Below are 15,495 nucleotides of genomic sequence, written 5' to 3'. Positions count from 1 at the left end.
TTCAGAAGCAAGACTTTTTGAATTCTTCTGTATTCTAAAGGCAAAAAGCTTGTTTCCATTCTCATCTACTTCTATATGGCCCTCTACAAGCTACAATTAGCACACATTAATATAAATGGGGAAGAAAACCTTCCTCCAGCATACAGAATTTTTAGTCCAAGCTCTTATGCTTATAATATAGCTGATATCACCAAAAGCAGAAAGAAAAATATTTAATTAGAAAACTGCAAAATAAATTAACTGTAATTATGTTAGCTACACAAGTATTTTGTTCATCCCTTGTTCTGTCCTAAATCAGCATTTATAGTAGATCTGATGAAGGAAAGTTTGACTTGGAAACAATCCTGGTATTTATAGGGAAACAATATATTACTAGTTCATATATAAATGATGCTGTTATTTTAGTATGTCCAATCTTAGCTAAAAATTCTTGTTCTTTTTCTATGAAGGTGGGAAGAGATAAAGACAAGATTTCACAGCCTTCATCTGGCCTCAAAAAGCTGTATCAAGTGAACTTGCAAAGAGATCCTCAGTGCCACTTGCCCATGAATCCCAAGGCAACTGAACGCGCCTATCAATTTGGAGGAACAGCAAACAGCCGGCAAGAATTTGATCACATACCAAAGGATTTCAGTCAAAGGTAAAGTGGCTTTAGAAATAAAAATGAAATATGCTGGGGAGGAGAAAGATGTATTTCAAATCTTTTTTAAAGGGACACATTTCTGCTGTTACCCTGGCTTTTTTTCCCTTTATATCTTAGGCTAAATTTTGTCTAGAGCATGTTGTTAGCTTATATTAAAAGGTGCTTCAGCTGAGAAAGAGCAAAACATAGAATGTGTTTCCAGTTACATCTCTCTTGTAGAATCTTCATCTGCATTGCATATTAAGAAAATGTGTCTCCTTGACTATTTGTGTGAAGCTTTTGAGGATGTTAGATCTGTGTATGCAATGAACAATAATCCGTCTCTTTACACAAGAAGTAAAGGCATTAAAACAGAAAGGAAGCAGTAACAAGATGAGTGGACCTCATCAGCAGTTTAATGGTTAGGATTCTTCACAACGCAGTAGGACATAAAGCTATGAAAATCTTGTCCAATTCAAGCCATAATGGAAATCTAAGTAATAATGAGCCCAGATAATGTTGGCATTTAATATTCATGCTCACACAGAATATGTCATGCAATATTCAAAATCCAACAAGGATTTTGGTTTAGTATTTCCCATTAAAGACTATAAATTCAACAACACAGCACTTCCTGGAAGCATACCAGACCACTAACTCAGAAAAAAAAAATAAAAAAAGAGTGTTCTTTCCTGACTTAAATTAAAAAATCATTATGTTAATTTTAATTGAATAGGGTTTTACTTAGGGTAGTTCTGATGGTTCCCATGTGATGGAAAATCCAAACTCTAATATCTTCATCCCACCTTCATTCCTACAACACATATTTATTTTCCAAATGTTATTAAAGCTTCATTATTGTAGTGTTCATTAAAATAAAAAATAATAATAATTGTGTCATTTTAAAACAACTGATATTGGCAAGGGACTGAGTGTCTGTGGAATGTACACACACATGCCATTGGGAATGTATAAATTTTTGAGACAATATGAAGAATGGAAACTAGGTTAGACCTGACATCAGAAGAAGGAGGAATCAGTTATGGCACTGTCTACACCAATACAGCTTTGCCATGTTTTAGACCGAAGTAATAATAGCAATCACTTAAGAAATTTTCACTGTGACAATAACAAACAACAATGGTATAATTTCCTATGTTGTCTTGGACTTCACAAGGAATTACAAGGAAAGGAAAGCTTCAATCAAGTCTGGAATAACATCAGGCCTCCATGCCATCACACAAAAATTCCCCCACATTGCTGTTTGACATGAAAGGAAAATGTAGTGTCAGATTTTGGTCTGCATTGAACTTACTCACTGCAGAGAAATCTCTGAATTTTTGAAAACAAGTTCCTTGCCAGGCAACTTCTTCTCCAACTTTGACTTCTGTTCAAAAAACCATCACAGAATGTTTCTCAGAAACACCGCTTCCATAAAGGAGATGAATATTTCTTTGGATGAAAGGAAAATCTCAGTCTTCTTCTGCCTGACATTTGATTTAAATCAAACGTATCTGCTTTATTGTTAATATTGTGTTTTTATGTGCCAGAGCTCAGTTCTCTATCAGTCTGAGAACTCACTCATCTCATGGAATGATTTTCTACATTTCGGATCAAAAAGAGACCAACTTCATGGCCCTTTTCTTTGCTCATGGCCGACTCATTTTTATGTTTAATGCCGGTCACCAGAAGATAAGGATTAAGAGCCAAGAGAAGTACAATGATGGTCTGTGGCACAATGTAAGTAGAAGAAAGCAATCATTATGGTGGCACATGCTGCTGTTGAGTCTGCAGTAAAGACGCTGCTCATGTGATAGCTTAGGGAGTTTTCATTCATGTATTCATAAACACACCTATAAGTTGAGAAACTTCCATCAATATTTTTAAATCTTCCATGAACCATTTTAATAAGTAATTAACCAGGGACAGGAAAGTGAGTCAGTTATAAAAAATCAGCAATTCCCAACACTAACAGCTGAACAGAAATGAAGGAAACAAGCAGAGCAGTAAGGCAATTAAGAGTTAAATGAGCTATGAAAGGAAGGACTAGAATAATTTTGTTCAGCAAATGCCTTTGAAGTGCCTAAGAAAGGAGTACAGCTGTCTTAGGCTATCTCAGTAGTCTCTGAAAATAAAAAGACAATTTTAGGAGTCAAGGTGAATTTTCTTCTGTAGGTATCCCTCTCTCCTCATTAACTACAGAGGAAGTTATGAAACTTCTGCAGTTATGAAACTACTGACTTGGGCATTTAAGTGTTTAAAGCAGGTTGGATGAATCTATACCATAAAACTATTGAAGACTGTGAAAATGCTAACGGTGATAGGTAGATCTCAGCAGACTTTATGATGGCTTAATTACCTCTGTCTTGCACACCAAAATGTAAGAAAGGCAGCAGTTATACTATCAAGCCTTCATATGAATGTGAAAAAAGAGGGTTGTCCAGCAAAGAATACTGGCAGTTAGCAAAACAGGCTTGTAGAGTATCACTCATACACTTTTCTTCTCAAGTATCTCATCTTCTTCCACTGCACAGCAGTGGTCCCTTAACAGATGAAACTTATCTTCCACACTTTTTTTCTTCCCCCCCCCAGGTGATATTTATTAGAGACAAAAATATTGGTCGCTTGATAATTGATGGTCTCCGGGTGCTAGAAGAATCTTTTGATGGGAATGCAAATACTTGGCAAGTCACTGAACCACTCTATATTGGAGGTGTAGCTCCTGGAAAAGCTATAAAAAACATCCAGGTAAAGCAGACCTCTATATACAAACCCTAAACCTCTGTGTAAAGTTAATATGTAAAGCTGGCTGTAGGGATGAGCTCAGACAAAAGCTTATTAAGATCTTGACTCTCATCCTGTTGAGGAGCAGGCAGCTCATTTCATGCAAAGCTTCCACAGGGCTGGGCTGGTAGTAGTTGAGTTGGGCTTCCTGCAGCAACAGCTGGGAAACTAATGGTCCTCGAGGAACAGAAAAATCCTAGTGACACCCAAAATTAGATGAGACAAGTAACGTTAGGCAAGATCAATTCCACCCTGAGGTCTGAAATACAGAATGAGTTTTGGAGACATGCCAATGTTCTCCTAGTACCACTGTTTTAGGACAATACTTAGAGGTCAAGATTTTGTTCTCCAGCTTGGTACTGAAGTATACAGAAAGGGGTGTTAAATCAAAAATGAACATAACAGCCTCTTTCAAGATAATCTCTAGTGTTGTGTGCCTAACAAGATTGATAAACTACCCTGAAAAAGTAGACCCCTGTCTTGCCTTGAGGCTATGTGGTGGTAAATGTATAGCACTGCCTTGCCCTAGCTGTGCTTTGCTTCTCACAGTTCAGTAAGGACTGTTTGAGAAAAACACAAGCTGGAATTGCCTTGAAGTCATCAAAAAGATATGAGAGGCTATGAGAATCATTTTTCCTGGTTCCCTTCTCTGGAAATTGCTTTTTCAGTTCAAAACTGATGTGCCAGACAATCACAGCCTTACAGCTTATAAACAAGTAAAAATAAGGACAGAAGAATCTATTTCCTCTCACAAGCAGTTTATTTATTAATCAAAGCTTTTTTACCCCTCAGATTAACTCTGTCTACAGCTTTAATGGTTGTCTCAGCAACTTACAGCTCAATGGAAGATCACTTACTTCAGCTTCGCAGACATTTAGTGTAACACCTTGCTTTGAAGGCCCATCAGAAGCAGGAACATACTTTTCATCAGAAGGAGGATATGTTGTCCTTGGTAATGTACTCCTAAAGAAACGTATCCCAAGATAGGAGAGTAGTATTCACTGTGCTTCAGAATGGCATTTTTCACTAAAGGATGTGGTAATTTCTAAGGCAGTGAGCTGCAAGGATTATCAGAAACAGACCACTGTTGTGGTAAGCAGATGATATTGACAGGTTACAATGCCACTGTGAAGCTTAACAAGTTGTTACATAAACACACCTGTATGTATGTATTTCAAATAATAAGAACAATTTTAATAAGAGAATAATTTTAATAAGGGAACAGATCATAGTATGATAAAAATGATCATAGAAGTCAATGTAGCCAAGACCAAGTACACCGTCCAATGGTCATTCCTTATTTTTTTAATTAATGAAACAACATACAATTAAAAAATCCTGCAGAAAGGCTTTCTGCACGTCTTGATACAGTACAGCATGCCAGAACACATATTTTCTGTCATTTAGACCTGTTGTGTTCAGGAAGAGTTTTATGAGGGTGTTTTGGTCACATAGGCTCTGATCTGAACAAGAAAGGAAACTGCACAACCCTGTTCACTGGCAGCACCAAGAAGAATCAGACAAGTGTTTCTAATTTGTTCCCTGGCCTGTCACCAGCTTGAAAAAGGGAGTTTCTTCTGAATCATCAAAGCTCAAGGGAACTCCCACTCACTCAGTAATGGCTGCTGAGTGTCTAGGAAATTGAACAATAAGAAACTGCCAAAAAATACAGATCATTAACTTTCTGCTGTCCATTTCATTGCTAAGAATTATTTTTAAACAAAATAAACTTTTTAAATAATGAGAAAAGTAAATAAACCTTTATTAGTACTCCAAGCAAACACAATCAAAACAAAAGTTGAAATGGGTCATTGACAGCACACCATGCTATCTCACATTTCAATAGTTTTAAGAACAAATAAAATCCATCCTGAGTTTGATGTTCTACTTTGAATAAATGTCCAATTTCATCACTAAGTCAGTACAAACATACTGTTATTCTTTTTGCTTCACAGATGAATCCTTCAGTTTAGGCCTGAAATTTGAAGTTGTTTTTGAAATACGTCCCCGAAGCAGTTCGGGAATCCTACTGCATGGTCACAGCGTGAATGGAGAGTACCTGAATATGCACATGAGAAATGGACAGGTATGAAGAAGGTCACATCTCCTCCACTGCCTTGACTGGTTGCTCTTCTACCTACTTGGGCTTTGCTACATGCAGATTTTGTCTTACAAATTTGCCATTAACTGATTCTTATTTCTCCCCTATATATAATAGCAACTTAGATTAGGCAAACCAAATATCTATTTTAAAATAGTAAAAATAATACCAAAGAAAAGATCAGATCACTTTACTAACACAAGCCATAAATATTCTGTTATCAGCTGAAAAGAGGCAAAAGCACTGACTCTTTGGCACTGCTCTTTCACCCACACATTAAAAATGTATAACAGTTACAAGTAAGGTAACGATCAATATTTTTTTATTTCTTATTTCTCAAAAGATAAGTCTGAGTTACACTCAGTCTCTTCTTTCTTTATCAGATATATGTGTGATGGAAAGAGTGAGGGAAAGAAAAGTTCTGATGGTCTGTTGGCTTGGTTTCTACAGGCCCTGGATTTCAAATGAAGAAGAGAGGAGAAATTAACTCACCAGCTAGTTGTTGCTATTGCTATTTTTTTATTGCATTCATTGATAAAATCTGGATCTCTTCATGCTACACACTACACACATACAGTAATAAATTTCAGTCTTAAGTGAAAAACACAAGCAAAGATTAAAGGCATAGAAAATTTTGGCAGTTTTTTGGTCTTTCCTGCAGAGGAGAAACTCAGAGCACAGCCAAGAGACTAAGCAGTGTGGATATTCTTCAGTCACTGCAATGTACCTGTCAATCGAAGTGGAAGGGCATTTAAGTGAGGCTGGATGTACCTCAGTTAGAAATGCAACACCTGAGGAAAGACTCTGACCTCTTCTGCAAGAGCAGGCATCTACAGCAGGGTGACGGAGTAAACAATTTAGCATCCTGATTCATCCTATCCTAAACCACCTAAATTAGGTGACTAAATGAGCTGTTACTCAGAGAATTTATTTTCTATGTTGGCTATAGAGAGAACAGGTGCTTCATTTAGGCATCTAGCTTTTGACCTAGCTGATAGGTAAGATTAAGCCCATTCTCACACCTTGTATCTAGTCCTTACATTCTATTCTTACATACATTGTGCTGATGTGTATCATGCCACACTTAAAAGCTGAGTCTGCATAGAACCGGTACAGTATAGCACTTCTTGTGTAAAGTTCTAACCAAAGTTCTGCTTGTCCAATAATTTTTCTGGTTTTCCCAACTGTACCAATTGGTCTAACAAAAGGTGCTGCTTCACTTACTGCTTCATGCCTCACTTCCTGTATAATGCATATGCAATTCATACACAAAATACACCCTGGAAAAGCACCTCTTCCCTGCTTGTCCCTGCAGCAGCTCAGTACCTTCTTAGGAAGGATCTGTGTTTCTTTAGCATTAACTATCTCCTTTCTTTGAATGCATTACAAAAGGCCTGTTTTGTGAAAACTGTTTTGCTGGACAAATAAGATCAGCAACTATAATTTATTTTTTAAATGTACACATCTCCATCTGTACAGCTTGTCTGATATCACGTTCTCCTGTAATTCTTTATTTGTTTTAATCTATATATTTTGTCCAAGGGTGGATAAAACAGAACATGAGGATCATTTTTTGTTGTGTTGGTTGATGCCCTTCTGGGGAAAAAAAAAACTCTGTTATAACTGTATCAAAACAGAGATCCTCTAGAATTAACATAAGTTGTTTCCTTGCAAGATACTGTTTACAAGGGCATGTAGTGACAGGACAGGGGGGAATGGCTTCAAACCCACAGTAGATTTAGCTTAGATATTAGGAGGAAATTCTTTACTGTGAGGGTGGTGAGGCACTGGAACATGTTGCCTAGAAAAGCTGTGGATGCCCCATCCCATTAAATGTAGAAGGCCAGTTGGGATGTGACTGGGCAAGCTGATCTTATGAAAGGTGTTCCTGTCCACGGCAGGGGGGTTGGAACAAAATTATTCTTAAGGCCCCTTCCAATCCAAACCATTCTATGATTCTGTGGTTTTCAGTCAACATAGTGTCAGCATAATCAGGAACAACTTCAACACTTGAAAAGCCTGAGTGACTGGACTCAGAATTTAGAGCTCTCTGACAATCACCACCAGGAATCTCATGTCCCACAACAGGGGCACAGCACTGTTTTGCTGCTGTGGGAATATTTCCATGCAAAAAGATATTAATCCATTAACTAAAGCAGAGGTGCAAAATTCAGAACTATGTTCACTTTCTAGCTCTGCCAGAGATTTACTGGTAAGCTTGAACAAGGAACTTAAAAGTAGTTCCTAATTTTCCTATCTATTCCTTTCTCATATTTTTTCTGCTTGTTTATACTTGGGTTTTTCATAACTGTTTTCCTTATTAAGTGGCTAGCAAGATGCCAAAAACATCATCTGATGCCTCTAAACACTAATTTACCACACAGGAAATTATAGAGTAGAGGTACTAGTAAATGAGTGAAATTAGCTCTTATTTTTAAATCTTTTCTTGAAGTCTTCCTTGAGATAATTAGGAATGTCTCAGAACTATTGAATTAAAAAACAAAACAAAGCAAAACCAAACTAAATTTGAATTTAAAAGGTACTTTATTTTGAAGAATTTAATGACGTCATGTTTCCCTTTGTCTTGGATACTTGGCATATTTTGAGTGGGGAATATAAAATTATTACAACAAAAGGTAAAAAGAGAAAAGGAGGGGGTTTACAGTGATAGTTATATTATTTTCCCTCAGGTTACTGTGAAACTGAATAATGGAATCAGGGATTTTTCAACTTCAGTGACACTGAAACAGAGTCTCTGCGATGGCAGGTGGCATCGAATTGCAGGTCAGTAAAAGGTGATCATCCCCTAATTAAGGTAATAAAGCCCACCCCAGATATCCACCTCCATGGGCTAGAGCACTGGCAGTGCACAAGTGTTTTCAGTTCTTCTTCTTCACCTGCCAACACCCAAGTCTGGGTGAAAGACACAGTCTTATTTATCCCTCAGACACACATCTGTAGTTTCCTGGAAGGACAAGCACAGGTTCTTACAAAGGAAGAACAAAGATGGAAGCTCCTTGTTCAAAGAACAGAAAGCAGCCTAGCTGAAATGCTGGCAACCTGTCCTAATTCACATACCAGATTATATTCTTCCTTTCCCAATTACAAATTAACTAAATTGATAGAATTAGAATTATTAGAATTAGAATAAATTGATAGATTAACTAGTTGATAATTAATTAGAGATTAACTAAGTTTAAGTATATGCTGCTCTTAAAAGTCAAGTAACAAGACAGATGTGGGGAACCTTTTGCTCACAACAGAGAGATGTCTACAGCCAGGATTTTGGCTCTGTGCCAGACAGACATCCTTCTTTCCTGATTTTGAAAGTCAGTAAGTACTTCTAAGACCTGGATACTTTGAACTGCCTCATCCTCCTGTCTAGATGCTGATTTAGGATGTCTTCCACTATCACTGCAGAAGCAATCTGAGTCTGCACCCTTTCCACAAGCATTCTGGTTCCCTTCTGGAAGAAATCCAGGCACACAAGCAAAGGGGAAGCCTCACTGCATTCTAATACATCCCCAATTGGGAGAGATTGGGCAAACAGGTTTTTAAAGCCACAAGCTATAGTATGCTGTTAACCTGGAGCCTAAATTCTGCCACCAGTGATCAACAGCCCCACTCAAAAGCACCCTTGCTCCCACTGTATCTTCCATTGGCCCTGGTCTGTGCTCTACGCCAGAATCCACCCACAAACCATCACTGATGGCTCACACCCAATATAGAAAACACTAAATCAACTACTCACACCAAATAGGTAACTCCTGTCTGTCATAGAAAACTCATGTGCTATTTCTTGCTGATCCCTGTTCCTTCTCCTTTTAGTTATTAGAGACGCAAATGTGGTGCAGCTGGATGTAGACTCTGAAGTCAACCATGTGGTAGGGCCACTGAATCCAAAGGCAATTGACCACAGGGAGCCTGTGTTTATCGGAGGTGTACCAGGTATGTTTCTGGTATCTTTGTGGTACATTGTTTTTAGATTTCAACCCCGCTTCCAGAGAAAGCATAAAGTTTTCATTCAAAAAGAAAAAAAAAAGGTGAACAACCTCGTAAAATTCAAAGGCTCAAGCTGATCAGAAATGTTCTGCCTCAAGTTCTCAAAGAAAAAAGTGTGCTGCTTCATTGAAATTAAAACATTCATAGCTGCTGGAGGGTAAGGTATGGATTCAGAAGAGAAGTCAGCCAACTACAAACAGAATTTCTTTTTTTTCTATTTTACCTTCCCATGTGGTCTTACTGTTTTTTAAGAAGTAATTTATTTGTGGGATTGAAAACTCGCTTCCACTGTAACTGGAGTCCCAGGGTTTAGTTGCTGGTAGGCTTCTTCCCTCTTCTTCAAGCAATGACATCTTTGAACACAAGACAAAACATGGAGTTTCTTTCACTGACTAGGGATTTCTATTAGACAGATTTCTGCTCCTGTGTATTTGTGACTCACAGACCATCTGTGTAGCATGGGCCAAGATGACTACATTTTCTTCCCTTTTTCAACAGACAGAACTACTCTGTTGGGGTTCATATACAAACTGTAATCAACAATCCATGATTCAATTTTTAAGTCAACTCCAGTATATTTCTCATTGAAAACATGCAGCATTATTTCTCTGAGCCTTGCATGTCACTCATTAACAGTTCTAACTACAAAATTCATTACAATGCTTATCTTGGATTAGTGGCTTGAGTGCATCATGTTCAGATCCATCCCACACTACTAGGAGGCAAAATGAGCCTAAAGGGAATAATAAAATCTATGCATAGAAGCCTGCTCACTGTTTAAATCCAAACTGGAATTTTATTAGGACAGAACTCTTCCCAGAGAGGTAGTATAAAGGGGTAATTGCAAATGCAAATGCTGTTCTGCTTCATAATAGAGCCTTCTGTTTCTTACATTAATTATAGAATACTAAAGCAATGCCATACATTGGCTCAATAATGCTATTATCAGCCCAGCACAGGAAACCCTTACACAGAACTTCACAACAACAAACAAGATACAATACAAAATAATTCCCTGAAGATACAGCAAACCGGATGCAAACTAACAAATCAGACACCGATGACAATACATGTGATGTTAAATTACAAAAACAGACACTGGAACTCATCTACTCTGTTACTTAAAAGAAAATGTAGTTGTCATAAAATGCAAAATTCTGTCTCAATTGAGAGTATGGAGAGTTTTACATAACTGCAGATAACTAACCATACTTTAATGGCATCTAGGACTCTGACACTCTCAAGATTCAGAAGAGCTGCACTTAGTAAGAAAGCTAAAAGATCCTGCTACCAAATTGGTTATTTTGCCCATCATAAGCTCTAATTTTTTATTTATTTATTTTTTTTAATCTCCTTCTTCCAGAGTCTCTGCTAACATCAAGCCTGACTACACGCAATTCCTTCATTGGCTGCATTCGTAACTTCATGATTGATGAAAAGCCAGTGAGTTTTAGTAAAGCAGCTTTAGTTAGTGGTGCTGTAAGCATTAACACCTGCCCAGCAGCCTGATAGCACACTGCATCAGTTTTGAAAAGTTCCTTAGACCACAGAAAGAAAAATAGAACAAAAGAAACTATGTCCAGCAAGACAAGAATGAAAATATCACAGCTACATCTACAGAAAGCAGGAAGGGGGGAAGGGGGGGTGTGTCACTTCCAATATTTACACACAAACCAAAATCACTGAAGAATAAAGGCTGTTGCTTCTGCACTTCTCTCAATATACCACAAGAGTGAGCTTTACCATTTCTTATAGTGGATGTGTGGCGCCAGTCTGTTACATGAAAACATGAGATTATAAAATAAATTAAAATTATATTAAATATGTTACATTCAAAATAGATCCTCTGCATAATTTCATTCCATATCTCAGTCACCCTTCGTTCCACAGAAAAAGATCTGCTGATGCACATTAAAGAATAAAGATAGATAATACATTTACATCACAAATACTGTTCAATGATCTTACTGCATATTTTTAATTTTCCATTCAACTCACTTATATATTCCTCAAATAAAATGGGGGGAAGAGAGTATACTAATTATGTAAGCTTACAAACAATGAAAAATTAAAATTTTTATTCAACTTCTAGACTTTGTGAATATGTTCTAGCACAATATGAACAGAGGATGTATATCTTTTAAGACAGATGCTTTATACATATGCTCATTTACCCAAACTAGGTAATTTTAGAGTAATGCTTGCCTTAGAGACAATTCCAAATTTCAAGTTTTTTTTCCTCTGAATTTTTAAATACGCTCACATACAAACACAGCACTAAATTCACAGTCTCATCGTGATCTTATTTGCACTAGTGTTACATGAGTAAACATGAAGCGTAGAAAGAAGAATCACAGTCACAGCTTCAGGTGAATTATCATACAAAACCCTCACTTCCCCATAAGAATCCTGCAGGATTTCAGTTTACAGCAGTAATCCTCAAACAAGGGACATGTTCCTTTGGAAGATTTGCTGCAGCAGAAGAAACAAGAGTGAAACAAGAAGATATAAACAGAAAGCAAAGGGCTGCAAATCTGAGCTGTGTTATAACCACAGAAGGTAGATGGAAGTTAATGGTAGGCTTCTACTCACAATAGGCTTGCACACAAGATAGAGACAAGTCACTTGCAAAACTTAGTCCCTTCAGACATCACCTGCAAGGAATCAAAGCCATTCAGATTTGTTTTCTTTAAATAATAAAGTAATGTTATAGAAAGTTTCATGGTTGCTGAGCAAATCATTGTTGGAACCAACTCAAAATATGACCAGCTGCAAAGCAGGAAACTCTGAAGTGCAAAAATAAAGGATGACACCCTAAAGACTAAAAATTAATAAGAATTCATCTGGAAAACACAGAAATGAAAACTGGATTCCAAAGATCCTGAAAGCATGGACAGATAGAAGAACCACTAGAATAAGATACATAAGTAAGCGCTAACCAGCAGCTTCCTCTCAGTAGGGTAAAAAAAGGGTTTTGACACACTGCAGCAGATCGCAGCAGACCTGGCTTACTCTGGATAAAGAACAGCAACTTCGGGATACACAGGAACTCTCCAGCAGGTGGGACCCCATCACGGACTCTCCACTTGTCTCTAGAGTTCTGGTGTTGGGTCGTAAGTGACCACAGTGTGGCTCCAGTAACCACTGCCTCTCCTTTCACCAGCCTTGTCAGTTCTGCTCATACGTTCAGCCCCATTCCTTTTTCTGCTTGCCTTCTCCTGAATCGATCTCCCTTTCTCTTCCCTGAAGGTCTCAGGCAATACGCTCCAAGGATTGGATTCCCTTTCCAATTCTAAGCTTATAGACACCCCTTTCACACAGGAGTAATATATAGACCCTTCTTTTCATCACTCCAAAGCCCACTGTTCATACCTGAGAAGCAAGCAGTCGGAGTTCTCCTCTGCAGTCTCTCTGGATCAGGCATGGATCCCTAAATCCATTTGCCTTCAAATGCCATCTTTGTCTCAGACACCAAAACCAGTATGCTTGCTCAGCTTTTTCCTGCTCCCAGCTACTACTTGGAAATGGAGCAGATAATTTAGGGCTTTTGCTTCGGGTGGTTTTTTTTATTGGTGTTGAGGGCGAATGTCCTCAGATCATTGAGCTGGGTTCCCAGTGGTTACAGAGGCCATGGATGGTGTCAGAGCAATACAGCTGAGAACAGGGGTAAAAAAGGAAGTCCTTCCCTCCCAGTTCCAGTGAGTTGTTAGATTGGCTCAGAAAAGCTCATGACACCACAACCTGAGCTAAGCTTCCCCAGGACCTGGTCTCCAGGACCTTATTGCTGGAGAGAAAAGAACAGCAGATTCCCTGCTTAGATAGGTTGGTTACAAGGATTACTGAAATTCCTTTTGAGTTGCCTGCAGCTGTTCAGCAGAGATAGCCAGGAATAGCAAATGCTTGTGCCCTCTAAGAGCATCAGAGTTTAGTGAATGCTGGTATTAAGTGGAACATTGTATGTTAACTGGTACACACATACTCGGAATGCTTTTCTGTCTCACACTTACTTCAAACCAAAGCACATTTTCTCATATACACATCCAAGCTCTGTGAATAAAACATATTTCTCTTAGCCATATTTGCTACAATGTGATTTGGTTTCATTCTGTGGATTTATATTTAAGAATGACTTTTCTGATTTAATCAGTCCTTTGCATATTTTATATATGGAAAACTAAATACACTAAACCAGTATGTGAATAAAAACCAATTAAAATTCATAAACTGCTACAAGTCAATTTATTTCTCTTTACTGTATCACCAGCTAATCAAACACAGAACTATTTTAGAGGATGTCTTCTTCAATTTTCCCTTCTAGGCTTCAGAGGGGTGGGTTTTCCCTCTGCAGAAGAGGGTATCCAAAGAAAAACACTATAAACCAGAGGATAGTTGCAGACTCAGGAGAAAATAATGCAAATTTCCCTGCCCTCAACACCCATATAGACCTTAAAATTACCATTTCATATGCTCCAAAGAAAGCCAGTATGTGATGCATTATATTGTACATTCCTCTACACTCATTTCAAGGCTGCTGGTGTTTAAGAGAAGGCAACTGCCTAAGTGGAAATCTCCCCAGAATTCAATTTGTCTTCTGTATCTATCTTTAAAATTATAGCTTCAAAGTACAAGACCCTTCATCTGCAAAGATTTGTAAAAAACCTTCAGGTTCTGAGCTACATTGTCAGATTTTCCATTTCAAATTTTAACATGAATATAACTATCTAAATGCTGCAGAAAGCCTACAAAAAATGAGCACTGACCCTAAGAACATTATAACTTCTCTCTGGCACCTTCAGGGTTTTAATAAGTGTTGTTACAGCCATTATCTAAATCAGGGCTGCAACTATGCTGTTATTGTATCCCAAAATATTCTGAAATTGGACATTTGCTTGACTATGTAAGAAAGAAATCAATTTCAAGATCAAATGCTCAGGAAACTTCTTCAAAAGACAGGATTTAAATGAGATCTCAGCCCTCTCTATCTCTTGCATCTCAAGATGTGTACAGAACACCCTTCTCCTCAAGAATCCAGAGTATGGACAAGAGCCTGACCAGAAAAATGAAAGATGAAGTGTTATAAGCTTGACAGTAATTTCCAAAATTACAATTCTGAATTAAAAAGAAAAAAACTCAAACAAAAAAATAGAAAACAAATTAAAATTATAAACAAACAGACCTTCACATGTGAACTAAGACCTGATATAAAACAAAGGATAACGTTAGTTCAAATTCCAGTGTAGTCTGGAACAGACTACAGCAGCACGTGGCCTAAATAGTCAAATGACTGTTATTAAAAAGCTGCTGAAAACATAGCACACATATTTAACTTGTGATGTACTTTTGCCTCTTGTTACAGCGTGGGATTTAAAGGTTATTCACAGATTCACTGTGGTCCATGGCAATTCATTTCCACTAAATAACATAATAAGTTATTTATATAATTATTCAATTTGAGTTCCAAAGCTGTGGAACACCATTCCTGTACAACACATCAGCAAAACATTACTGAGAAATTAAGGGTAAGAAACACATATAAGTCTGTTGATTAAATGATTAACATAGACAAAAAGTGTCTCCAAGGGGACCTCTATCAATTCATGTATTTTATACTATAGTAAACAGAAAGTCAAGTGTGTGATTATTTCTTTCACAGAGTTGAGTTGACCGTTTCATTAAACATCTGAGCATATGCATCAAGCCCAACTGGCTACTACACAATCAGCTTTAAATTCCTTCCAACTTTGGACCTCCTTTGGCAGCTAAAAAATATCCCCACATGAACATGAATCTCAGTTGCATCTCCAATTCACAGTGTTTCCATGCTCCAAGAGAATAATCACTTTACATTTGCCTTAAAGAAAATTGGAAGCCAAAGCTGAAAGTGTCTTGTTGCAACATCATGTTCAATACAGTGAATCTCACTAAGCTGACTCTTCATGGGACATAGAACACAAAAAAAACACAACTAACTTAAAAAACAAGTAGA

The 15,495-nt window shown here is 37.6% G+C and overlaps 1 protein-coding gene across 1 annotated transcript in view; it reads left to right on the top strand.

Annotated features, from left to right (window-relative positions):
- LAMA4 (laminin subunit alpha 4) overlaps positions 1–11,018 on the top strand; it is a 95,899-nt gene extending 84,881 nt beyond the window's left edge. Inside the window, exons 31-38 of the mRNA XM_062488741.1 lie at positions 450–640; positions 2,173–2,362; positions 3,215–3,370; positions 4,199–4,358; positions 5,362–5,492; positions 8,198–8,291; positions 9,336–9,455; positions 10,873–11,018. Of these exons, the coding sequence (XP_062344725.1) occupies positions 450–640; positions 2,173–2,362; positions 3,215–3,370; positions 4,199–4,358; positions 5,362–5,492; positions 8,198–8,291; positions 9,336–9,455; positions 10,873–11,018 (1,188 nt within the window). The remainder of the gene's footprint in view (positions 1–449; positions 641–2,172; positions 2,363–3,214; positions 3,371–4,198; positions 4,359–5,361; positions 5,493–8,197; positions 8,292–9,335; positions 9,456–10,872) is intronic.
- Positions 11,019–15,495: the final 4,477 nt, after the last annotated feature.

The sequence above is a fragment of the Cinclus cinclus genome, chromosome 3, assembly GCF_963662255.1.
Source record: "Cinclus cinclus chromosome 3, bCinCin1.1, whole genome shotgun sequence".
NCBI classification, from domain to species: Eukaryota; Metazoa; Chordata; class Aves; order Passeriformes; family Cinclidae; genus Cinclus; species Cinclus cinclus.
This window is presented reverse-complemented; position numbering and strand designations above follow the sequence as displayed.